We start from the raw sequence: 26,471 nt of genomic DNA on the forward strand, positions 1-26,471 counted from the left end.
GTGGCGTCCCGAGAGACTTTCGGCAACGGCTTCCCTGCGGGGTTCGCTGACAACTTCCCGACGAAGGAATTCATGGGGGACTTCACAAGTATGAGACTTCGCCCATCGTTCACTTGTTCCTCTCGTTTAACATAACGTGATAGACTTACGAGATAGATTACGAAACTTAGCGAATGCATGAAAAGTAAACAGGACTTAAGGGTAATAGAAAAGGAGATGTGATGTGTTTGAAGAGAAGTATTGTTGCTTAAGAATGCATGAAATTAAAGAGAACTTCAAGATAATAATAAAAAAAAAAACGATATGGAAGTTATATATTACGAGTATTAAAGGTGTGACATAGTTGAGGAGTTGATTAAGGGGTGAAACATGAAGGTAAATAGGACAAGATAATATAAAAAGGATATGAAAGTTATATTACGAGTATTGAAGGTGTGAGGTGATTGAAGGGGATGCAGTGAGGGGATTAAGGGATGCAGCGTGAAAGTAAACAGGACTTAAGGATAATAAAAAAAGGATATGGGAATTATATATTTCGAGAACTTAAGGTGTTGATGTGGTTGAAGAGGATCGGTTTGGTTTGCTTGGTGTGCTTCAAACTGAGTGTTGGGTGCGCGGTGTGTGTGCCACAGGGACCTACCACAGGGGTACATGAAGGGCGGTGCGTAGAGGGAAGGACTGCTTTTGGTGTACACAGAGGTGGTGTGTGTGTGTGTGTGTGTGTGTGTGTGTGTGTGTGTGTGTGTATGAAACAAGCCCTTTACACAGATTTGTACATGCATAACTACACATGTAGGTGTGACGAGTAACAAGGGAGGTTGTCACACACACACACACACACACACACACGAGGAGACTAGCTCAGAGTACTCACACATGGACATGCAAGAAGTACACATGAAGATGAGGTGAAGTACTGTACGTGCAAACATGAGCGACTGACACAGCACACACAGCCCCTGACCTCACGCTTCCTAATCATCTGACTCTGTTCTCTCCATCCCTCCTCCCCCCAACCCTGCCCCTGTCGCCGCTTGCAGGAAGAGTCAGAAGACAGGCCAGCATCACCTCAGACATCGATAGCATTCTGAATGGCCCTTACGGCGGCGCCCTCGACAACGACCATCTCCAGGCTCTCCTGCTGCGCGGTGCCAACATCAGGCCAGCTAGGCAGTCCCCAGGACATCCGAGGGAATCTCGTCCTCCCCCTCGCCCTTCTCTCTCCTCCTCCTCTTCCGCCACCAGGTTTTCCTCATCTCCTCAGGGATCCTTCCGCCCTCAGCAAGAGTCTCGTTCCCCTGGTCCCCCTTCCCCTGGTCATCTTCTCCCTCTCCCCTCTCCTTCCTCTTCCTCCTCCTCTTCCGCCACCAGGTTTTCTTCACCTCCTCAGGGATCCTTCCGCCCCCAGCAGGAGACTCGCTCTCCTGATCTCCCATCCCCTGATCGTCCTTTCTCCCCATCGTTCTTCCAGTCCCCTCGGTTCTCTCCTTCTCGCTTTACTCCTTCCAATCCTCCCTTCCATTCCCAGCCTCAAAAAAGGCAGGAGCCCTTCTCCTCTGAGTCCTTCACGGGACAACAGTTTGATTCATTTTCGGACATTGACTCCTTCTTCGACTCGGCACGGCTGCCCCGCCAGCGGCGAGACGTGGCAGCAGCGGCAGCACCGAGGGACGACGCGGGGAGCGCGCAACACACCTTTGTGTCTCCTGAAGAAGGTTCGAGTCCAGATTCAGTTACTAGCTTGCTTAGCCAGGACCGTGGGGTTGCCGGGCGTGAGCAGGCACAGCTTGACCAGGTGGGGGGCAGGCGGGAGCACATCCTTGGGCAGACTTCCTCACACCCTTTCGCTGTGCCCTTTGTGGTGCCCAATGCATTTGAGCTTTTGGGCATCAGGCGGCGTAATGACATCTCAGCGACAGCTCAGGAGCGGCAGGGGAGGCAGGTAGGCATCAGTGACGCCATTGACAACCTGCTAAGGTCACCGTACAATGGCCGCATGCCGACCTCACTGCACAGCCTCTTCAGGAGTGAGGACCGCCGAGTGGTGCGCAACCCTTCACCTCACCCAGGCCTCCCGTTCCATTCGTTCACAGCGGTGGGCACTGACAACCCCTCGCTGGCTGCCGTGCGGCTGTTCCCAAATGGCCAGCCACCACTACCTCCTCGATCCCATTTTGCCGTGACCCACCACGAGCAACCCCGCCTCTTCAGACGCACCCGGAGGGACGTCGGGCAGGGAGATGATGTGAACTTTTACTCTGATGCCTACCACTTTAGGGCAGAGGCTGTGAAGCCCCGCAGGGCACGCCACCTCATTCCTGAGGAAAGGTCTTTCCCACTCCCCGGGAAGGAGTTCGGGGAGATCATTGTTCATTATGATTATGGAGGCGAAGACCCAACAGATGACTCTGGGCGGGTGGTGGCGCTGCACGACGAGGAGGTGGCGGCCCTCCTCTCACCCTTCACTGACAGACCCTCCGACCCATCAAGCCCAAGGGAGAGGAAGCCCAGGCCTCACACCAGCCCGAGGAAGGTGAACCACAGGCCTCACCCCAGCCTGAGGGAGGAGAAGCCAAGACCCCACCCAGTTCTTGGGCAAGGAATGCCCAGGCCTCGTCCTCGCCCTCACCCCAGCCACCCTGCACCCGCCAGGCCTCCCCCCCGTCAGCGCCACCGTCACCCCAATCACATACCTGCCTTCAAGCCCGGGCCGTCCCCTCCTGCCCACATCCTGCCCCCGTCCTCATCAATCCGCGCCCCCAGACACGTGCTGTTGGAGAACCAGCGACTGCCCCGCGCCACCAGACAACTGGACATTCCCTTGACCCGCAGAATGCTCCTGCTGGATGACTCGCTTGGTAAGATGACCGCCGCGGCTCACTGATCGCCGCCACGCACTGACGGCTCACTGTGGTTGACTCAAAGAACTCAAGTGACAACTCACGGCCCTTGACATCTGACTTGCGCACCTCCTGGCTGATTCACGAACTAGAGTTGATTCAAGACGCACAACTGACTCGTTACTGCAACAGGTGACTCTAGCACTGCCCCTCGTGACTCACAGGCCATCAAGTGACAAAGAACACAACAGATGACTTTTGGACCTTGCGCAACTGACTTACGCACCACATACCTGCCTCACAAGTGGATAAATAAGCTGACTCCACAAGTTACACCATTATTTTTTTTTGTCTCAAGAGTGATACAAAGACTGAAACTAAAGACAAAAACTAATGTATAGAATAGGTTAACTTTTCATTAATCTGTCTGTCTGTTTGTCTTGTCTTTGTCTGTCGACCTGTGTCTGTTTCTGTCCACTTGTCGGTCTGTACATCTGTGTGTGTATATATATGTCTGTGTGTACGTGTGTGTGTGTGTGTGTGTGTGTGTGTGTGTGTGTGTGTGTGTGTGTGTGTGTGTGTGTGTGTGTGTGTGTGTGTTTGCTTTTGCACAGAAAGCATATGGCGAATGACTGATGCAGAAAAGGAAGAGAGAAAGAGAAGGAAAAAAAAAGTCTCCTTTTCTTAATCTCACTCTTGCCTCCAATGTAACTTTCTCCGCCAAAACGAAGGAAACTAGAACTTTCAAACTATATATGTATATATATATATATATATATATATATATATATAAAGAGCAACTATGATAATTTGATAGCATTAATATTCAGATATTATAAAGTCTGATGTCTATTCTGCTTAATTTGGCAGACAAGCTCCATCCCCCTTCGCCCCCCCTACCATTCACTGATGACTGAATGAAGATAGCAACAACAACTAAAACAACTAAAACAACAACAACAACAATAATAACAGCAACAATAGCAATAGTAGTAGTAGTAGTAGTAGTAGTAGTAGTAGTAGTAGTAGTAGTAGTAGTAGTAGTAGTAGTACATAGTAGTAGTAGTAGTAGTAGCAATGATAATAATAATAATAATAATAATAATAATAATAATAATAATAATAATGATGATAATAATAATAATAATAATAATAAAAATAATAATAATAATAATAATAATAATAATAATAATAATAATAATAATAATAATAATAATGATAATAAAATAATGATACAACAACAACAAGAACAACTACTACCACTACTACTACTACTACTACTACTACTACTACTACTACTACTACTACTACTACTACTACTACTACCACTAATAAGAGTAATAATTCCATTCTAGACCATATGGCAGTCAAAGGGAAAGGAACGTTAGGAATGGAAAGGAAAACAAGACTCATTTGTCAAATTAAGCAGAACAGACTTCCTATTCCTAACTCACGCCACACAAACGCGGCAGTATCCACGCAGCGCAGGCCGAGATGAGAAAGTTTATTCATTGTTCCTAGTCTTATTACTAGTGCATGCTGCCGGGCCTTGCGGTGAATGCTTATGGCCAGTTGTGCTTTGCTTAAACTCCTGGAATATAGAGTGGTCCAGTAGACTATGCCTTTTCACCAGGTGCTGACGGAGCTGTGTGTGTGTGTGTGTGTGTGTGTGTGTGTGTGTGTGTGTGTGTGTGTGTGTGTGTGTGTGTGTGTGTGGTGCTTTGTGTGGGCCACCCTGTGCAGGATTACTGGCCTGGTATATAGATGGACAGATAGATCATCTTTGTTGAGTGTTTTACAGGTGAATAAAGATGAATATTTTGCCAATGGTTCATCTCATATATCATTTGCCATTAAAAAAAAATTGAGTGTTAAAGATGAAGCAGGAGAGAAATGTTTGTTGGTGAAATAATAACAACAACAATAACAACAACAACAACAACAACAATAATAATAATAATAATAATAATAATGATAATAATAATAATAATAATAATAATAATAATAATAATGTCTTCTATCATATTCTTGTAATGTTGATTTTACCTAGTTTTTAATATACAAAAAATAAATAAATACATAAATAGATAAATAATAAAATAAATAAATAGATAAATAAATGAATAAATAAATGATTGGTTGAAGATTTACCTAAAAAGGATATGACAGATGGGAAATAATGAGTTGAGCATCTGAATCTTTCATATCATTTTTAAAAGCAGAAAGTCAAGAGAAACATGAGTAAAAGTTAGTCATGTTAACTTCATATCCTCCAGGTCAGAATTTTTGCTTTTATTTATTTATTTTTTTTCTTTCTTACTTCACTTTCTATTCAGGTTCATGTCTGCTCTTTCTCCTCCTCCTCCTCCTCTTTACATCTCTCCTCTGTCTCTTCTCACTCCTCCTCCTAGTCATCTTCCTCCTTCTCCTCCTTACATCTCACATCCTCTGTCTCTTCTCACTCCTCATCCTTGTCATCCTCCTCGCAGCTCACGAATTCTTTCTTTTATTTTATCAAATTCTCTTCCCCTTTGTGGTGTTATATGAGAAGCACACATAGTTAACCCTTTCACTGATAGTCAGTCTTTCCCGCAATTATCTACAGGTTTTAAAACTTTTTTTTTATTACAGTCTGTTTATGAACATACTTCTATAACTTAGCAAAGATTGACTTTTTTTGTCCATCCAAACAGTACTACAGTAATCTCAATATTAAAAAAAGACAGCCATAGCAACTAGTCTCTTAAAAAACCATACTTCTACAGCTTATCAAAGATGAAATTATGTTCTTTTCTCTATGCACATTCAAACAGTTTACAACAGTGAACTCAGTGTTAACAAAAGACAGCCATAGCAGTGAAAGCACTTGTCAATTAGTCAACTAACTTCTCTCTTCCTTTTGGTTCACCCTCCCCCTGTTCCCTCCCCAGACCCTGTGCCAGAGAGCAGCAGTGGGTTCATAGTGGGTAAACCAGCAGGCTTCCCAGAGTTTGCATCCATTGGTGGGTTTGGACCAATGGAGGATGTGGATAAAACAGATGGTAAGTGGATGAACACACACACACACACACACACACATATGCTAGCCCAGAAGTAACATTCTTGTCTAATTTGAAGGCTTAAGGGGAGACTCATCCTCCGAAAAAATGAAAATACCTAAAAAAAGTCGAAATCCAGATATGAATGTTTTTTTAAGTAGTAAATTTATCCAGAAATATTATGCGAACCATCAGACGCGCGCCGAAAGTTTAAATGAACGCTACAGTCAAGCCCTTTAAATCAGCCATGCTAGTATACGCTTTGGCCGCATTGACAGATATGCTCATATTGGTTTCCTCTCGGATGTGTGTTCGGACTTTTTTGTGTGTGTAGCTCTCTAGAGTCCTTAGGCATCTGTTGCACCAGAATTTCGGGCGTCCGGGCTTTGTTTATGGGGTAGCACCTCAGTTACCCACACTGCAAAGAAGAGACAGTACACGCATTAGCCTATTTCAGCGCAGATAGTAAACGAGAGTTTGGATTCTGTGTTATGGAATGAACTCCCCAAAACAAAGTTCTTCGGTCTCCGAAGAATGGAATATGGAGTCTACAGGGGCGTAGTGAGGTTCAATCATGGCTCAGAAGTGCTGGAGAAGGCGGAGGGATTGTAAGGGTTGGAGGGTCTTGAAATAAGAAAAAGGGTGGACAGGAAACGAGCATCCCAGTCATCAACGAAAGCTGAAAAGAAAGAAGAAGAGAAGAACAGGAAGATAAGGAGAGTGTAAAAGGAAGAACTGAGAAAAGCGGGTGAAGGAATCACCTACGAGGCCGGGACAGCGCCACTAGTATAGTCGTTCACTATAGCATTTGGTGAGCATTGTCAATGAGGAGAGGGAAGGCGCTCACTGCTGGATAAACAAAATCCCTCTCTGATGACTTGACATTGTGCTGACACCCCAGCAGTGAGGCATTTTTACCGGCAAAAGCGCAAGAAGAAAGAAAAAGTTAGTGTGATACATGGCGACGGAGGTGTTTAGTGACGCGAGTTTTCAATACATATATGGTGATATATTTACATAATTCTATTATATTTATGTTTATATTATTATTTATATGATCAGTAGACGTATTATTTGTAGTATCACCATAAATGAACGAGTTTTCTGGATGGAAACAGATATGAAACACGAAAAAATACGAATGAAAGTTTTAAACGCCCGTAGCGAAAAATATAAAATTTTTACCATCAAAAAAAATCCTGAGAGCTCAAAATTGAATGGAATTGCTTATTAACGCTCATGTCTGTAGTTTAATAGATCGGATTAATTCCGTAGATTTTTTAAATAAAGTTAATAACTTTTGTGTCTGGGGGAATTTTATAAAGAAAATCGCCATCGGCGCGACATCACACAAAACGTGCGTATTGTGACTTCGACATTTCACAACATAAAGGGAAATTTTAAAAAAGCAAATCTACAATTCTGTTTGTTTATTTATGGAGAACATAAACGCAAAATTTGAAATCTCTAGGATAAATATTAAGGTTACACGATTTTTTGACGTCATCATCATATATGTCTTGACGTCATGATGTCAATACGTATAACAATATCAAGGTCACAAAAAAAAAAAAAAAAAAGAAATATATATATATATATATATATATATATATATATATATATATATATATATATATATATATATATATATATATATATATATATATATATATATATATATATATATATATATATATATATATATATATATATATATATATATATATATAACTAAACCGTGAACGTTTTAAGTTAAAAACCCCAATAATGGATTTTTTATGAATATTTTCATGTCAGAGGGTGAGCACCCCTTTAAGTTCTTGTTTCCTTCAAATTGCTAAGGTTTTGATAGATTAGAAAGCAGCTACTGTCCTCTTTTAATGCAAGGGCTGGTTGAGGGGTGTGAAAGATCTTGGCTTTACTCACAAATGAGACTCTAGTATATGTTTTAGGCTCTCACTAAGAAGGTACAGCTGGTAATTATGAGTCATACTGTTCTCAAAGCTGTAGATGAGTTACACACACACACACACACACACACACACGCACACAAAAGAAACCAGTTCAGAACATGAGCCTTTCCACATACCAGCTCTTAGTTTTGTCACACACACACACACACATACACACACACACACACACACACACACCTGGCTAGCTAATCATCCACCTGTTCTCATTACAGTTGCTGGAAGCTTCATGCAAACCATCAACTTTCCATCAGTGGACTTTGGGCCCATTGATGACAGCCACCCTCCCTTCCCCCAGACCCCCACCTTCCCCCAGACTCCCTCCTTCCCCCAACAGGTGAGTGAGCTGCGTGGAGATTTCCCTATGGATCTCCTCCCTGTCTCCCAAAGTGCAACAGAAAGGCCTCCTCTGCCAGACAGCAACAACAATGATAACAACAACAACAACTTTGACAGTTTATACAGAGATGACTTTGAACGATTCAGCAACAATGACAGCTCTGACAAGTTGAGTGATGACAGTTTCGATAATCTAAACGACAATGACGATTTGAGCAACTTCAACGACAAGAACAGCAACAATGACAACTTTGATCAGCTCAACAATAACAACATCCATCAGCAACTAACAGCGGATCCACACACTAACAAACTCACCTCTACCCAAGCATTCAAGCCTATAATACCTCAACAGCCTTCTCCTCCTACTCTTTCTCCTTCTCCAGCTCTCCCCCAACATCCTGCTCTTTCCCATCCTCCTACTCTTATTCCACCACCACTTCCTCCTCCTCCTCCTCCTGCACCTCCACATGTAGTCTTCCTAAACAGTATCCCCAGTCCTAACCTCCCTAGACCCGTCCCTCATCCCCATCGCCTTCAACTCATCAGAACAAAGCGCCCCAACAGTGGACTTCTCAGTGGTATAGTCAATCCTCTGAGGGACTTTGTGCAGCCCAGCGCATCCCGGCCACTCAGAACATTGAGACAGGTACTTCTATGAGACGGTGACCCTGCAATGGTGTCAGCGGGCCTAGGTAGTGGTGTAAGGGGCAGGGCAGAGTATTAGATGACTGTTAAGTAGTGGACAGAGGACTCTTGGTTATTGTTGCAGGGCTATCAGAATTACAATAGGTTACAGGATTCTCAGCTACTCTTACAAGGCTCTTAGTACTTATTACAATGAGTTATAGGTCTCTTGGTTACTATTGCAAGGTTCTCAGAATTACAAGGAGTTATAGAGCTTTTGGTTACTGTTGCAAAGCTCTCAGTATTACAATGACATTACAGCAGTTTTAAGGGACACTACATAGTACTACAGCTCTTTAGTTATTGTGAATTAGTGAAAATTTTCTTAATAACAAATCAGAAAATAACTCTTCCTCTTCCTACCTCCTACTAACAGCATCCAATTCAATGCATCAAGAAAGCACCTTACAATTGTAGGGGACTGTCTGCTGCTCTGCCCTGCCCCTGCCACTGTATATTCAAGGCACAGGGCTGGTGGTTATGGCATGGGTTTTGTAGTAGTCTGTTGTGAGGCATTTTGATGGATAGTAATGCACTGCTTATAGAAACTGAGGTTGTTGTGTTAAGACTGACTTCTTGACTTAATCTTGTGACTTTGGTGGTGACTCTCTGTCTCTGTCTCTGTCTCTCTCTGTAGTATGCCCGACTGACTGCCTTTATTTGCATTTTACAGCCGATCCTCTAGACGTTGTTACTTCTTTACCTGCTCTCTTCCTTTTATCACAGGTGAGTGAACTACATGCTTTCTCCCTCTCTCTCTCTCTCTATCTCTCTCTGACTTGAGGACCAGCACCACTGATCCACCACCCTCCTATCTCAAGATCCACCCACTTACTCCTGAATGTGCTAAATGTTTCCTGGTTTTGATCTATAAAACACTAAAAAAACTGAATAACTGGAGGAGGAGGAGGAGGAGGAGGTGGAGGTGGAGGAGGAGGAGGAGGAGGAGGAGGAGGAGGAGGAGGAGGGGAAGAAGGAAACAAAACAGATCTTCACCATGACAAACACAAATGACTCTCCCTTAATGCTTAATTTCTTCCCTCACAGAAGACTCAAGATGTGGAACTTGATTCAGATGTGGAAAAGACCAGGAGACGCCGAGCAGTGACAGATGAGGATGAGGAAGAACAAACGAACCCGTACCTTGCTTCACTAATACCACACAAGCGAGTGCATCGGGTTCAGACAGAGACCCACACCCCTCACAGCCGAAAGCCACGTGAGGATACTGACATGGAGACCTCCCCTGCTGAAATCCCTCAGTACTTCAGCTCAGTCTCAAATTTTGAATTCCCACGCTTGCAACCCAGACACAGGCAGTCACCAGCCATCAGCAGGTCAACACATGTTACAAGTCAGTTCTCTAGTCATTATTCCCCTGCTGAGCTGAGAAGGGAGGACAGACATCACCCACCTCACACTCAAGATCCAGACTACACACAACCTGACGGACAAAGATTCTACCCTTCATTTAGTGGCCATCATATTTCTCCACAAATCTCACCCTCCTCCCGAGCTCCTTTCTTCCCCTCACGGCCCATCCCACCCCATGTTCCAGGGCCAAGAGGTAGTAGGTTTCTCACTAGGGGCGTAGGATTCAGGGAACGACCCAACCCTACACCAAGGGACCCAGTGGGCTTCAGGGAGCTACATCACCAGGGACCGCCAGTGAGAGAGACCTCCTCTCATATCACGCCTGATGCAGCGTTCTCTGCTAGCCGCCGCCCCTTCCACCGGGAACAGGAACACTTTGGACATGACAACTCCATCCTGGGATCGGGGAACTTTGAGGTGCTCCGTGGGGGAACCTTTTATGATCTGGAGGACACTAATGGCCACCAGCACTATGACCACCTCCTGCATGGAGATGACTTTGGCTTCTTCCCGGCTGTACGACCCCCATCCCCTCCTCACACTAACTACGTGGATGACTTCTTCTCCAACTTCAGGGACTTCTCAGAGTTCGCAAAGAGGAGATCTGATGAGGGAGAGTCAACCTACGTGGAAGATGAGTACAACCCTGAGCCCTACAGCCGAGGGTACGGCTCAGAGCACATACACCAGTTTGCTTTGTCCAATGCAACACTTGAGGTGATGAATGTAACCCTCACCAATGTCACAGAAACAAATATTAAGTCTGAGAATACAAACTCCTTACCAGTGACAGAAGAAAATACAACAGACAGACCTCACACAACAGTAACAGGACACACCCAGCAGACACATAAACGACCCAACAACATCCAAGAGGTGCTGGAGGAGGTGGACCCTCATCCCAGTGACTACACTGCCAGCACTACTGCTGTTGAGGAGAAGGACCCCATGATAGCCATGTTCTGAGACCTCCATGTTCATGTCACTTCCCATTTGACTGACGGTTATAAATTATATGTATCAAAGAAGACAAACTGTAAATATACTGTCTGTTTGCTAGTCTGTGTCCATAGTTCATAGAAGGAAATGTGTGTGGGTGACTTAGTTTGTCAAACTCTTGGGTCTGTTACAAAAATGTGATGTAATTATTTCAGTAAACTATCTAGCACCACAACATTATGTAAGTTGTACCTCTATACTGGTGCAAAATGTCTCATTACATAACACAAAGTGGTGTGTTAAGTGTGGATTAAATCACTGCTGTATCATAATGTTACCTACGCCATAATGCTGCGTTGAGTGCTGCCCAAAACACTACATTGTTATTTTGTATGTGAGAATTCTGTGTCCTATCATCTCTCTCTTTTTCTCTCTCTCTGTGCTGGAGCTGGCCTCTCAGTGCACTGTTTACCACTATCTTTAGGTTATAGGTCATATTTTTATACAAATGCACACCCTAGAATAGTATGAAAATACTGTAAACTAGATAGTTATGGGGAAGCTCTGTTAATACCATTCATTATTATTATTACATATCATTGTTATCTTCCTTATCATCATTACTGCTATTTTTATTATCATTATTATTATTATTATTATTATTATTATTATTATCATTATTATTATTATTATTGGGGGAGGAGATGAGAGAAACACAGGTATTTGGATGTTCAACACCTGTGTTTCTCTTACCTTCTCCCCCAATCTGTTTGAATGTCTGAACATTATTATTATTATTATTATTATTATTATTATTATTATTACTATTACTGGGAGAAGGAAATATATTTTTACCATCTATGAAGCTAAGTGTGCACTGAAAACACTTTCATAATTAACAAACTGATGTAATTTCACACTACAAAAGAATAGGATTGGAAAACATGACTGTTGAGCTACTTTTCTATAACAGATTGCCTGAAGAAAAAAAAAAAATAATGTAGTCTAATGTTCTAAGAAAAAACTTATTCACTCCAACAAAATAACACTGCTGAAAATGTTACGATGCTTAAATCGTTTAAATGTACCGAAGGAATACAAGTAAATGAATGCCAAAATTACACACATTCATCTTAATTCTTTGCCCTATTTGTTTATTCACACCTGTGCACACTAGTTAATTACCTCACCTAGGATTGTGTTTACATGAGTGGAGCACGTAATACTGGTTCTCAGATTGTTCTCATGTGTATATACGCATTATGCCAATAAAGAATCATATGCGCACAATTTCTGATTAATTTTTCCTCCAGCATAAATTAGGAATACTATTTGGTAATAATATTTGTAAAATCAAACTATCATACACACAAATTCCCATACTCTTGGGTTTCTTCCAGCATAATAAAGGTGAATCCCAGTTCATGAATAAGTTAAATTTCTTAAAAAAACATTCACAAACATTCATAAATCAAGAGCTCCAGTTGGCTGCTCCTGTCAGTGGTCACCATGATAGATCACCTGTCTCTATTTTACCTCCTGCATCTGTTGTACCCATCACTGTCTTCCCTCAAAACATCGACAAACCTGAGGACCAAATGCAAATTTTGACTGACATGTCCAAGAAGAGAAGCAATTCAACACTATCAGTCTCCATGAAGGTAAGCAAATGAAATGATCCATTGTAACCTTACATATAATTCAGTAAATAACTGTCACACAAAGGTACAATAACAGTTGTACTTTCAGGATTACAGTGCATAAAGATATACAGCATTCATAATACCCCATCTTAAATATGTGAGGATGTGTAGAAATGATCAGGAAATGTATCCAGAATGACACAAAAAAAACAAAAGAGAGTTCCTATGGAAGTAATTTTATATGCTGGCTGTCTATCCTCAATAAATGAGTATCTTATTGCACAAGACTTTACTTACTCTCATCCTTGTTTCATCCACTTAAATAATGCAAGAGTTAATTATACTGGATCCAGACTAATTTGGTACGCAGGATGTAGGCTGTAATTGTATATGTTGCTGCCACCTCACCTCGGGGTGACCTGACCTGAACTGGGCTAGCAGGTGTGGCCTGGGTGATTCACATGTCATGGACACATGGATGGCAGGGCCACACAGCCTGTGTGCATTGCCAAGTGTACTGGCAGATTACAACACTGTTGCTCCATCATAAAAAAAAAAAAAGTCGTATGTAACATCTTATAATTCTGGAACAAATAAGGCAGAGGGTGACAGTATGATGGAGAAAGGGAGATTGCCATGAGCCTATTGACTGTGAATGTGATAGCAATACAGGACAGGTACAGCTGATGACACAAGTACCAAGTAAGGCTGGATTCACTATAGTATCTTCACTCTCTCATCCCTTTTAATAGTAAATTCTGAAACTGTGTCCTTGATTCTGTTTTTCCCAATTTCTTATGACTTAACAATTACTATTAAACTTTGAAACTGACTGTATGATTCTATTTTCCCACACTCCTCTGGCTTAACTACTGGTAAATTCTGAAACTTGCAGTCTGACTCTTTTTACCAATATTCCTGACTAAACTTCAAGAGAGGAGTATCAATTAAACATTCTTTGAGTCTTTATGGCTGCCAATCAACCTCTACAGCACATTAGAAAGGAAGAGAAAAAAATCTGCTTTTCTCAATCAGTGACGACTTCTAACAATCTCCATACTCAAGGCAATGCAACACTGACAACATATAAGGTTACTCAAGAGAACAAACCAGGATTAGTCCTACACTCTTACAGCCTCATGCCTTATGATTTGGTTATCCCAAGTGGCTTGGCATCATAAGACCCAATGCCACACTGCCATTATCCCGGTCAGTCACTCATTCATGTTAACACACAAATTCTAAAATTTTCCTGGTGCTACAAGTACAATGCCTGATGTTAAGGTTATTACTTTAAAGCTTAAAAATTTTTGGGTTCATATTCCCATTCTGAAAATATATAGGAAATTAATATAAAGATCTTATTCAGTTAATTATCTTAATGAGCTGACGTGCAAACTTTTCCACTTTCTTCACATTAGGAAGAAAATATTTAGTGATGTCATAGTCATGGAGGTAAATAACCCAAGACAAAGATGCATGAAAATAAAACAAAATAAATGAATAGTCATTACAGTTTTGAAGCAATAACAATATAATATAGATTCATAAAAAAAAAAAAAAAAAAAACTGAGAGGGAGATGACTATGTGAATTAATATTTTGAAGCTACTGCCAGCATAATGGTGTAAAAAAAAAAAAAAAAAAAAACAGTACACATCTTGATGCAATAATAATATAATAAAGACTTATCAGAAAAATTAAGAGATGAATCAGTGGATTAATATTTTCGAGGATGCTACCAACAATAAGGTATAACAATATAAGAAAAGAAAGAAAAGTAGAAGAAAAGTACACTGATACTTTTTAACAACTACCTACATAAATCACTGACAGCTTGACTTTATAACTAAAACTTACCTATTCATCATTATAGTTCAATAATACATTACTTGTTTAAATATACATAACAAAAAAGCTTTTGTCTTTTGTACCAAAAATTCAAGGACGAACACTGAATAATAACTACATGAACACATTTCTTTTCTTAATCACACATGTACTGTTAAATAAAAATATTAAATCCTCTGAAGTTGGAAAAGCTACAACTCTGCTTTGCTTTATGTACACACACACACACGCACACACAAAAGCATATAATAAAACACTTGCTAAGCATATATTAAAACACTTGCTAAGCATAACAATATACCAGTATCAAAAAACTAAAATTCTGTTGAAATTGTCAAAAGTTGTAAGGATTGCACTCGCAGGAGTCAGGATATGTGAATGGCAGACAGGAAAGAAAATGCTCCGAAATTCCAGTTACACTTAACAAAATGTCCTGTGATCACATTTACATCTGAAATTTGTGCTTCAGAAAATAATATTCAACGCTGATTTTTACAAACCTATCTCTGTGATTGGAAGTGTTTGGGTGTTTGTTACCTGTGATATGTTGTTTCCTCTGTGACATCATTTGCTCCTCCTCCTTTACCTCTTTTTCTTTTTCCTTTTTTCTCAGTTCAATTTTTATATTTCCTTTCCGAATGATAGTGTGATTGCCTCAGTGAATTTCTCCCATTTCTGTCAGCCCTCCTTGCCATTTTGTTCCACCTCTTCTATTGTTCTTCTTGCAATCTCCTACCATGTTACTGAGGCTGCCAGTTTGTGTCTGCAGGCAAGAAACAAAAGTTGAGTGAAGGATAATATAGAAAAGAAGTACACAAGTGGATGTTTTTAGTATCTCTCATCAGTCTTCAAGGCTTGATGTGATGCATTCAGTAAATATTCTTTGGTGTCTTTGTTATGACTCATCTTGATAGGAGACAGTATGCTTTAGATTCCATTCCTATTTTAAGTTCAATGTCTCTAAGTCAGATTTAAATAATATACATTTTTACTTGTGATGATGTGAATAAATATAAAAAATATATACTTTTTTAATTGAAGTTTCAGGTAGGTAAAAAATTAAATCAATCTGTGATAACTTGAGCTTGATTTTACTTCCTTTTCAAAGATTAATGATTTAATACTTTGAATAGAGACTTTCTCAGATTTTGTCTTTTATGATGCCATAATTAAAGAAAAATGTTTATTTTTCAGCTGGTTGTAAAGGTACTCACCCAAGACAGGCTGAATGCTGGACGTCTGAGGGTGGAGAACTTGCTGAGCTTGTGTGGCGTCAGTGGAGTGCAGCTGAGTCTGGTGTGTGAGGGTGGCTTGGTGTGCTGCTCTCTGCTGCTGCTGGACTGCTGAGAGTGCTGGCTGGGGTGCTGCTGCCTGCTGGTGAACTATGGACATCTGCTGTGGAATGAGGTTGATCTGGGAAGATGTCTTCTGTGACACCTGCTGAAGCTGGTTGAGGTGGGAGGCTGTGTGGCGGGAGGACTGCTGGTGGATGACTGGCAGCTGCTGGGGTGGTGCTGGTATTCGGGTCAGCTGTGGTAGGATGTGGAGGTGCTGCGATGGCTGTGATGCTGGTACGACCTGCCTTGCCTGCTGGTGAATGACATGAAGGTGCTGCTGCTGAGATGACTGTGATGTGTCTGGCTGACTGGCTTGGTGGTGGGTCACTATGATCTGTTGCTGTGATGTTGGGGTCTGCTGCTGCTGCTGCTGCTGCTGCTGCTGGTGTTGATGTATGACAGGGAGGTGTTGTGACGATGGTGTTGGCTGCTGCTGTTGCTGGTGGTGGATGACAGGAAGCTGCTGCTGTGATGCTTGTGTTGAATCCGACTGGCTGACCTGTTGGTGGGTGCCTGCTGTGCCTGCTATCTGTTGGTGGGACTGAGGTGTGCTGTGGTGGGGTACAGAATGATGTTGTACCACAGTGAGTGCCTGGGCAGGTTGCTGTGGTGGTGGCACAAGGGATAACTGTTCTGAGGGTGCCTGCTGTCCCCCAGTGTGAGTTGGCTGCACCACGGTGTACGCCCACACGTACACAGGGGCTGAGCCAGCCTGGGAGCGCTGGGGGACTACACCTGGGTACTGTGCTGATGATGAAGAGACAGGTGCTGTGGCTGGGATGAGCACCTGGGTGTCCTCAGTGGGCGGCACATTGCTGAGGCCAGGACATGTCCACAGGATCTGCTCGGTGCTCCTAATGATGTCTGCCCCGTCCTCCTGGCTCAGGTTGTCTGGAGTATCAGGAAGGATGGAGCAGGGGGCAGGCTGTGGCTGTTGTGGCTGCTGCTGTTCCTGCTGCTGCTGTTGCTGCTGAAGCTGTTGATGTTGATGCTGTTGCTGCAGTGGTGCTTGTAGTGGTGGTGGTGGTGGTGGAGGTGCCATTTCCATCATCTCTGAAGTTCTTGCAGGTGGCTACAGAAATCAATCATTGTCAGTTCATTACTTATTGCATAACAGCTAAGGTTTCCTCATTATAAGATGCACTTATGTACCTCTAGGAAATTGTTTACAATTATAACTTGATAATGCCTACCTATGGTTCTTCTATCATGGCTGAGTAAAAGTTAAGGTAGCAGAAGTAAATAAATAAAAAACAAATAAAGCAAATATATTAACTAAACCAAAATAAATAAATAAGTAGAAACAAAAAGTAAATAAAAAATAAATTAGCCTTAACATTAAGGACAAAATCCTTAAATAATCAGGAATTCTAAACTGATATAAAATCTCTTAACAAAATTTATTAAGCCAAGAGTTCACCATACAAACACGAACAGGATCAACACAAAACAACACACCCCAAACAGGTCCATTCATACTTATAACAATCCTACAAATGGAACTCTTTAGACCAATGCATTATGGTCAAAACAAAACCTAACACTGTAAAGTAGCTATAAAAAAAATCCTATACAAGTATGAAAAGAAAACAGAAATTAAGGATAGTGCACATAAACATGGAAATAAAAGGAAACATTACCTGGAGCCATTAAAAATTCAACACAAATATAAAAAGAAAAGAAAAATTAAAGATACTACACAAACACAAATAAGGACATAAAAGGAGGCATTACCTGTAGCGTCTGTGAGGGCGGGGAAGGGTAGGGTGAAGGGGGCACTGTGCGCTGCTTCTTCTTTCTCCTGTGTGTGCCATCCCGACCACCATCAGATGGCACGGAGCATCTGCCAGTTAGAGGGCCATCATCATCATCATCATCATCATCATCATCATCATCATCATCACCATCATCATCATCATCATCATCATCATCATCATCATCATCCAGGCTTGGAAAAACCTGTTTTTTTTTTTCCAAACTCAACCCACTGGGTTTTTTGAGTTTTATTAGGTTTTTGTGAGATTTATTGAGATTTTTTATTTTATATATTTATTTTGTTTATTCCTCATATTTATAAGTAAATCAGTTTAAATAAGCAATTAAAAAGCAACCTACACAGAGTGAAACAAAAAGTTTTGAAGTGTTATCTGAAGAACAGACAATTGTTTAGGTCATGCTGATACAGGTTAGTTCACTTGGACAAAGCTTGTGTTACCTTGTACTGTACAGGAAATGAATGGGTCAGGCTTGACTACTTTTACATTTTTTATGTATATGTACATATACAGACCTTATTTATTGATATGACATAAAACTAAATTTTGATATGTAAAATATTTCTAAATAACCCGAAAAACCCAATTAGGCTGTCTTTTTTTTTTTTAGTGTTTTTTATATTACTATTATTATTTTTTTTATGCCAAACCTGTTGTCATCACTGTCAAAGACTCGATACACACTATACATATCACCTTTGTTCAAATTCACGTATTTAAGAAACAATTAGTAAAAAAGCACATGAAACTGACATAATGAAAGTGATAGAGGACAGACAGAGAACCAGGGACCTTTAAAGGGAGATTTTATATATTCATGAATAGGGGCATTTATTATGTTATGTTGAATTAGCCCATAAGTGACTGCCAAGACCCTAATAGATTTTGACTGGCCTTGACTGTTCTGTCATTAAAATAGCAGAAACAGTAAAAGGAAAAGCTTACTTGCGCACATTGTGTCCCTGCTCACCACAGCGGCTACACCTGGTGCGGGAGTTGGTGACCTGACTGATGTGCACCAGGCGGGGACTTGAGGCCAGCCAGCTTCTCTTCAGCTCCAGGCACACACTGCCGTAGCGATTGATCACCACCGGCGCCTTCTTGAATGAGGAGAGGGAAAGTCCTATTGTGTTTCTGGAAAAGATGAATGTGAGAAAGAGATTATTATGATGGGATGGCAATTGTGATGGTGATGATGAAAAATCACCTAAACAACCACCACTACCTTGACTCCTTTTGAGGGGATTATAACAGTGATGATGATAAGAAAAGTGATGAAAGATTTGAGAAGAAAAATAAATAAATAAAAAAAATAAAAAAATAAAAATAAAATAAATAAATAAATAAATAAATAAATAAAGAAAGAAAGAAAGAAATAAAGAAATAAAGAAATAAAAAGATCACAAAAACAGCCACTAATAGCTACCTGTAATCCTTCCTCATTTCAGCAGCTGAGTTGGTGAAGGTGACCATGAAGCGCAGAGGAGTCCCATTTGGCAAGGTGATGTGGAAGATCTTGTCAGCCATGGCGGTGCGCTCCATCTCTATTGCTGCATAGGTGGGGTTGATGGCACTGCCCTCCCCCACGATGGCCTTCATGAGTGGCCGGAACAGTGTAGTGAAGGAGTTGGCTTTGTACAGTGGCGTCACTTTGCTCTCCACCACGGCCTGCATGGACTGCACCCCAAAGAAATAGGTCATCATTTTACACTGTGCCGTGCGCCCTCCTGGCCCTGGGGCATCGGTGGTCTTGTCGGAGAGGCTTGTCATGTCGCGCTTCTCCTCGAAATAGTCCATCATGTCCACGTGGATGCAGGTCTCCTCGTCAAGGTCCTGGATCTCGTTCTCGGTGTAGCAGGAGAGTTCCTCGAGTGTCTTGGCCACTGCATCAAAATAGTGCCAACGAGTGCCCACCACACTGCCACCCCGGCCTGCATCTATCTTGCTCTCTGGCAGCTCTGTGATGTTGAAATGTGAGGGGTGTGTGCTCTTCTCATGCTGGTAGATCACGGGTCCTGCCTTCCCATCAGTCACAAAGTAGTCAAGGTGCTCTGGAAAGTAGGTCTTCTCCAGGCGGTCAATGATGAATGGAGGCTTGAGCACAGACTTATCCAACTTGTCCTTGTAGTAGCAGTATTCTTTCCTATATTGCTCCTTGGTCTGCTTGAGCAATATCCGCTTGGCCAGACACTCCTCGTCTGTGAGGGACACACCTATGCTGTTCTTCTTGCACCATATGTCTGTAACCAGATTCTCTCTAGCACGATCATTTGCATCCCTCAGTGTCTGTATCAACAGGAAGAACATAACATCTATTTTATCCTCCTTGTGCACCTGACAGAACTTATCAATGTGAGATATGAGAGGCTTGAGGCGGTCCTGCCGGATGTACTTGGCGTTGACAGAACACAGGGACTGCTTTTGATATGGCGTCCTGGTGCCAATTTTCTTGGGCATAATGAGATACTGCCTGAGTGCCTCCTCCTGAGTGTAGTCATGCTCCTCCAGGCCGGTAATACTGTCAAGATTGCCAGGGTTCTCTGTCTGGATCCCTATAGTTCTGAATGCATCTCTCAGCTCTTCCCTGCTTCGCTTCCTGGTTGTGTTCCTTCTTGATTCTTGAGCTTGAGGTGGTGCATTATTCTTTGTGAGTGTCTCTTGAGCATCTGCAGCACCACCACCTACACTACCTTTGTTCTTTATAATTGACTCACTAGACAAGATAGGCAATGGAGTTTCCTCTTTCAGAAGACACACAGTACAGTCACTCCCACTATGTTCCACAAACTCTGCTGGTTTGTCTCGGAAGAGTTCGCACTTTTTCCTCTTTGACACTTTCAAGTATATTCTCTTTATTTTGCGTTCACAGCTCAAGCATACATTGAGAGGATACACTTCTGCACTCTCATTTGATATATCAACATTCCACACTTTCTTGACATGCTTCACAACTTCTTCCTTTGGCACTCCTTTTTTGGGGCCATCATACTTGACAGTCATTTCCCCACATATCCTACAGATCTTCCCTAACTTGGTGGTGTGCAAATCCTCACTTGGCTCATCACTTAACACATCATTCATCTCAGCATCTGGATCACCACTACTAACATTTTCCTCTTGCTTCTCTACATGCTCACCAAAGCTTTCCCCTTTTTCTATGGAATCACTAATCTTCTCTATGGTCTCTCCAGAATCAGTATGGTGTGTGTCCTGTCCAGCTGTAACTATCATATTACTATTACTGCTCTGTTCTGTCTTAATGACATTCATACCACTGACTTGAGATGCCACATTCTCCATATCAGTACTACTGCTCTCCACTGTCTCCTCCCTGCTGTCACTGGTACTGATGTCCAACAACTGCTTCTCTATATCAGTACAGCTACCCTCCACTGACTGACATCTCACATCATTATCACCATCCATCTGCTTCTCCATGTCAGTGCAGCCGCTCTTCACTGCCTGATTTTTGGCATCATTGTTAATGTCTTTCTCTATCTGATTTCCTAAGTTAATGTCACTACCTTGCTCCCCCAACTTTATTGAGCAACTGTTTGTCTGGTTTGCCACACTACCAATGCCCACTTGCACTTGATCTATTTGTTGCTCCAGGTCACAGCCAAATGTTAAGTTATCCTCTCCCATTACTTTGGAAACCAGCCCATCACTTACTGCATCCTCCATTTCAAGTAGGAGTGTGATTCTATCTTGCTGATCTTTTTCGAGGTGGAGAGCACATCTTGAGTCATCACTATTTAGGGTGCTCACTTGTGCTGTGTCCCTCTGGCTTAGAGTTAACCCTGCACTAGTCTCAGCATCTTCATCACTTTTTGGTTCACATCTCATACTCTCAGTGCTTTCTTGGTTATACTTTGTACTTTGATTATGTTCAGCTCCCAGGTTCTCTGTCACACACTCAACAGACATTGTATCATAGTCTGCACTAAGTTTACTGTGTGTGGCAGCATGTTTAACACTGCTACTTTCACTGCTACTAGACCCATGGTGCACAACAGTCCTCTCACTACCTCCTGTATCAAGTTTTGTACTGCTAATGTCACTGTTCTGTGTGTCATACCCTACAATGCCACTTCCTTTGTCTGCCTCAATGTTGCTGCCATCACTCCCTTCAGGTGCACTTCCACAACTTTGAGAGTCCATAATTACCTCTGTCTCACATGGCCTAGGGTCCTCTGGTGCTGGGACAACAGAGCCTGATCCCCTAGTATACACAAGCTCCTTCATTATTATGTTTATCTACAAAATATTCAACAAATCCTCATTTCTGTTTGTCAGGGTACTAGATGATTTCATATAGAGGATAAGATTACTGACTGTAACATAACAATACACATAAATACCAATATATGTAGAGTCCATGAACTCCTTAACAACACAACTGTAAAGATGAAGAAATACCATGAATGGAGCATAAGCAGTTAATTAAAACAGATTTAGATAGAGTTCAACACTATCCCATAACACTAGATAATGACTAAGGGAGCACAGTAGCTGTTAACGAATGTCTACTAGATGACCTCACATACTGATTATTTAATCCTTAACACGTGGAGGAACAACTACAACAAATTCTAGCAACAGAAAAAAAATAAATAAAGAAAAAAATATCAGATTGCTGGAGGCCTTTTATAACCAGTAGGCAGATACGAAAACATTTATATCTAAATCTGTAACCAATACAGCTGTACATATAGTAACACAATAAACTACCTTGGCATTGTAACAGGAATACAGGATAAAGGCAAGTCTTTACATGGTCAGTGGATGTGATGGGGAAGTGACATCATGGAAGCACCAAAAAATCAACAGCTAGCGAGGTCACTCAGCCTCTCAGTGTGCTATAGTCAGCTCCAGGCGGCATCCATTTGGTGAGAGGGTCCCTGCCATGCCCACCAGCAGCCAGGCACCATCTTCATCACCCTAGAACTCAGTTCACCTGAGATCCACCTGCAAGACAATGGAGCTTCAAGGATATATGTATACAGTATACTTTTCTTTTGTTTCCATCAACATTTTATTTAAACAACAAATGAGTCTCACCCACTTTCAACAGTGTCAAGACATAGACAATTTCTTCTCAGATCTTTATCCTTCTCATGTGTTATGCAGCAAATATAAGGATTCTAGACCTTGCTTAATACCTGGCTGTTGTCTTCATCACATATAATAAACTGCTACTAGACCCATAGTGCCACTTAATGGGATAATCTTTGTACTTTGTCTAGGATAAATGAAGGAAAAATCTTAAAATCCTGTCTGAACTACCATGGGCAAAAGGCTGACCATCTAATCCTACTCATATAAGACTTTAGCTCAATAAGCCCCACATGTGCACACACACACACACACACACACACACACACACACACACACACACACACACACACACACACACACACACACACACCAGGTAGTGCAAATGCTTGTATACACAGCTCACAAGCAAGAAGGCCTAGATTTAAGTCCTGGGACTGGCAAGGTAAATGAAAGGTGAGTCAAGGGGTTGTGACCTTGCTGTTCAGGTGTGTGGTGTGTGCGTGGTCTCAGTCCTGCCCAATGATCTGTCATCATGACCTCTGTGTTCCTTCCATAACAGAATGGCAGCAAACAGTTATGGATGAATACCACACATACACACAAATGTTAGAGACAAGAAAGAATAAGGAATTATACCAATTATGACACATTTTATCTATAGATGAGTGTTATTTAAGGACATTTTACCCTCACTGTCATGTCAGATATACAATCACATTGAAGTGTACCTAACATTACTAGCAGTAATACAAAGATTGGAGTGATGAATGGCATATAAATGAAAGCAATGAATGAAAAAAATAAAATAAAAATAAATAAATAAAATAAAAATAAATAAATAAATAAATAAATAAAAAATAATAAATAAGATAATAAAATAATAAAATAAATGAGAAAAAAAAAATAAAATAAAATGAATAGGTAAATAAATAAAATACAATGAATAAATAAGTACCTATATAAGCACATATAAGAATCAGATACAAAAAACCCAGCATTTCTAAGTTCAAAACAATGACAGTATTCAAGAACAGATCATAAACATATATTTGAATGAGAAAACACACAAACAAAGTAACAAACATACATACATTAACAGGCAATTTAATCTCAACACAATCTAATCTAAAAACAAACAAACAACCAAACAAATATAAATTAACAGCCTATTTAATCTTGATATTATCTTAACCTAAAAAAAATATGAAAATAACAAGATAGATTTAGGTGGCATACTATCACACTTAAAATAAATAAGTTCATTGTATAAATCAAGATACAACAGTAGCACTATCTAACTACAAGTTTAACCAAATTTCTGTAACATGACTGGGAAACGACAGACTCTGACCTGACTCACCTGATACAAGTAAACATGTGAAGATATCTACTCACAACAAATTTAGTCAAGTTTCCACACCCTGACTGGGAAATGACAGATTCTCTTAACCTACTCACCTAATACACGTGAACACGAGGAGATACTCACCTACAGCACTAACAGATGGTCTCGATGCGCCGGTCTGGACATGTCCCTCTGTAGATCGTGGTGTGTGGCGAGTGTTAGTGAGGGGATACCGAGGCAGAGTTGCTGAGAGATGCGTCAAGTGAGAGGGAAACGCGGCGCTGCTCATGGGCCTCCCTTCGTCAGCCCAATGTTTACTTCGAGTCATAGAAAATGGTAGCCTCTGATTTGATTTTAAGGTACACTACGCTAGAATTGAAAACTAAACTAAGCCAGTCAGGGTAGATATATTACGTGTATAGAGTCCTGCAACAGCGACATCATATAGTGCCAATATGAGAAGAAAGGAAATTTAACTATGAGTCAGTCAAGAAAAATGTAAACGTATTTAAATGCACGCTGAGGCCTGCAAAAGTTGGGTCATATGGCACCAGTTAGAGAATAATAAAAAAAAAAAAAAAGAACAAGGCAGTCAGGTAAGATGTAAACATATTACGTATATTAGGGGATAAAGATTATTCCTCATGAAAGGAGATTGAAGCTTTTAAATTTACATTCATTATAGAAGCGTATAGGTTAAGAGAGGACCGATAAATTTTTTATTTTTTTTTTGTAAGGAATATAACAAGGATGACATAAGCAAAATTCTCAGGAACAATAATCAGGATAGCACAAGGAATAATGGGTTCTAACTTGAAAACGTTAGATAAAAAAAAAATGGTTCTTCATTAGAGTGACAGATGAATGGAATAGTCATTACTCAGGCCGTTAGTGCTTAGTCATTATAGTTATGGCAGGGCGAAAAAAACAGCCGAGTATTGGCGGGAGAGTGGTATGCGGTGCAGTGTCATGCAGGGTCATTCGCCGCCGGACCAGAGAGCAGCTATCAGACCGCCGCTGAGGAGAATTTAGTAGCCGTAAGACCTGCTGTGCGCTCCCTACCTGCTTCTGCCATTGTACCTGCCCTTACGAGTGGTGTGTGGTGTAGAAACACCACACACCACTCATAAGTGACTGAGCTCGTAGATTGTCCTTGTGTCCTTATATGTACCAAGGATTAGTGCTGTGAGCCTACATTAAATAAAAACGTGTGACTGTTCCGTTCCGCCCGCCTTTGCCTGCACTGATTAGCCAAGACAAGCTGTGTAGACCAACAAGGCCCCTGGACGCTGGGTCCACGTGATTGGGTAAGTTGTGAACAGTGTAAATAGCCATAAAGCCTGACAGACAGTGACTGGCCGTGACTAGCGTCAGTAGCTGCTAGAGCGAGAGTCGAACAGGCGTATACCCGGTTGAAGGATTAAGGAAGAAGTCGAGGAGGTGGAGAAGATACAAGGGGCACAGGATACGTGGTAATGTTTCGGTTGTGCGCCACCACTGTATCAGATTTGTTGTCCACCTCCATTTGTTCTGGATTTGATTGTCACCTCTGTTGTAAGTTGATGATGACTGGTACTTGCCCAGTCAACTGATGATGCTTGGTGTGTTGGTAGCATGGAGGACCGGAGTGAGGCGGTGATTCTGGTAGCTTGGAGGTCGTGGGGTAGTTGGCTGATATAGTTGATATGTGCGACGAGAATTCTTGATTTAATAATTGACTGATTGTACACACTGGACTCAAGACGAAATTGTATCGTGATGATTGATTGCTCTCTCTCTCTGAAGTGATAATGATTGATGACTGAGCAGCGTCTCTCAAGACTGACTGTGACTGAGCGGAACTGAGTGGGAGACCAAGACTGACTGCTCGTGACTGGGTGACTGACTGACTGTGTCTGAACTCCCGAATGAACTGAATTGGAACTGAACTGAGAGCTCGCTACTATGCGGGCTGTATTTATCTGAGCTAAGTGGATCGCAGATAGTTATCCTTAAGGACTGGAAGTGGGTGTGAAATTCGCTTGAGATAGAAAAGAAAGATGAACACAGATGTTATTCCCAAGGACTGGAAGTGTGTGTGAAATTCCCTTGAGAGGTGGAGAAAGGGGACCGAACGCAGGAGTTATCCCTAAGGACTGGAAGTGTGTGTGAAATTCCCTTGGGAGGTGGAGAATGACCAGGAAGGAAGACGCAGGTGTCCATGGTAAACGTGGGACATGAAACAGTGAATATACATATTTATGATAATAGTAATTGTTGAGACTGATACAGATGCC

The 26,471-nt window shown here is 41.6% G+C and overlaps 2 protein-coding genes across 2 annotated transcripts in view; one reads left to right on the plus strand and one right to left on the minus strand.

Moving 5' to 3' along the window:
- Positions 1-12,477, plus strand: part of LOC135111824 (uncharacterized) — a 30,973-nt gene extending 18,496 nt beyond the window's left edge. The window contains exons 3-9 of the mRNA XM_064025533.1: positions 1-88; positions 797-817; positions 1,041-1,161; positions 1,372-2,858; positions 5,771-5,881; positions 8,064-8,185; positions 9,922-12,477. The exon at positions 1-88 is cut by the window's left edge and continues 10 nt beyond it. Of these exons, the coding sequence (XP_063881603.1) occupies positions 1-88; positions 797-817; positions 1,041-1,161; positions 1,372-2,858; positions 5,771-5,881; positions 8,064-8,185; positions 9,922-11,214 (3,243 nt within the window). The 3' untranslated portion in view covers positions 11,215-12,477. The remainder of the gene's footprint in view (positions 89-796; positions 818-1,040; positions 1,162-1,371; positions 2,859-5,770; positions 5,882-8,063; positions 8,186-9,921) is intronic.
- A 392-nt stretch (positions 12,478-12,869) lies between these two features.
- On the minus strand, positions 12,870-24,521 carry LOC135111768 (uncharacterized). Its single transcript, XM_064025476.1, has 7 exons — positions 24,340-24,521; positions 22,567-22,760; positions 19,219-22,191; positions 18,738-18,926; positions 17,752-17,860; positions 15,895-17,089; positions 12,870-15,443 (listed from the first exon to the last, which is right to left on the minus strand). The coding sequence occupies exons 3-7, from the start codon at positions 22,035-22,037 to the stop codon at positions 15,421-15,423; spliced, it is 4,335 nt and encodes a 1,444-aa protein (XP_063881546.1). The 5' UTR covers positions 22,038-22,191; positions 22,567-22,760; positions 24,340-24,521; the 3' UTR covers positions 12,870-15,420.
- Positions 24,522-26,471: the final 1,950 nt, after the last annotated feature.

This window comes from Scylla paramamosain, chromosome 22 (assembly GCF_035594125.1).
Source record: "Scylla paramamosain isolate STU-SP2022 chromosome 22, ASM3559412v1, whole genome shotgun sequence".
Classification (NCBI taxonomy): domain Eukaryota; kingdom Metazoa; phylum Arthropoda; class Malacostraca; order Decapoda; family Portunidae; genus Scylla; species Scylla paramamosain.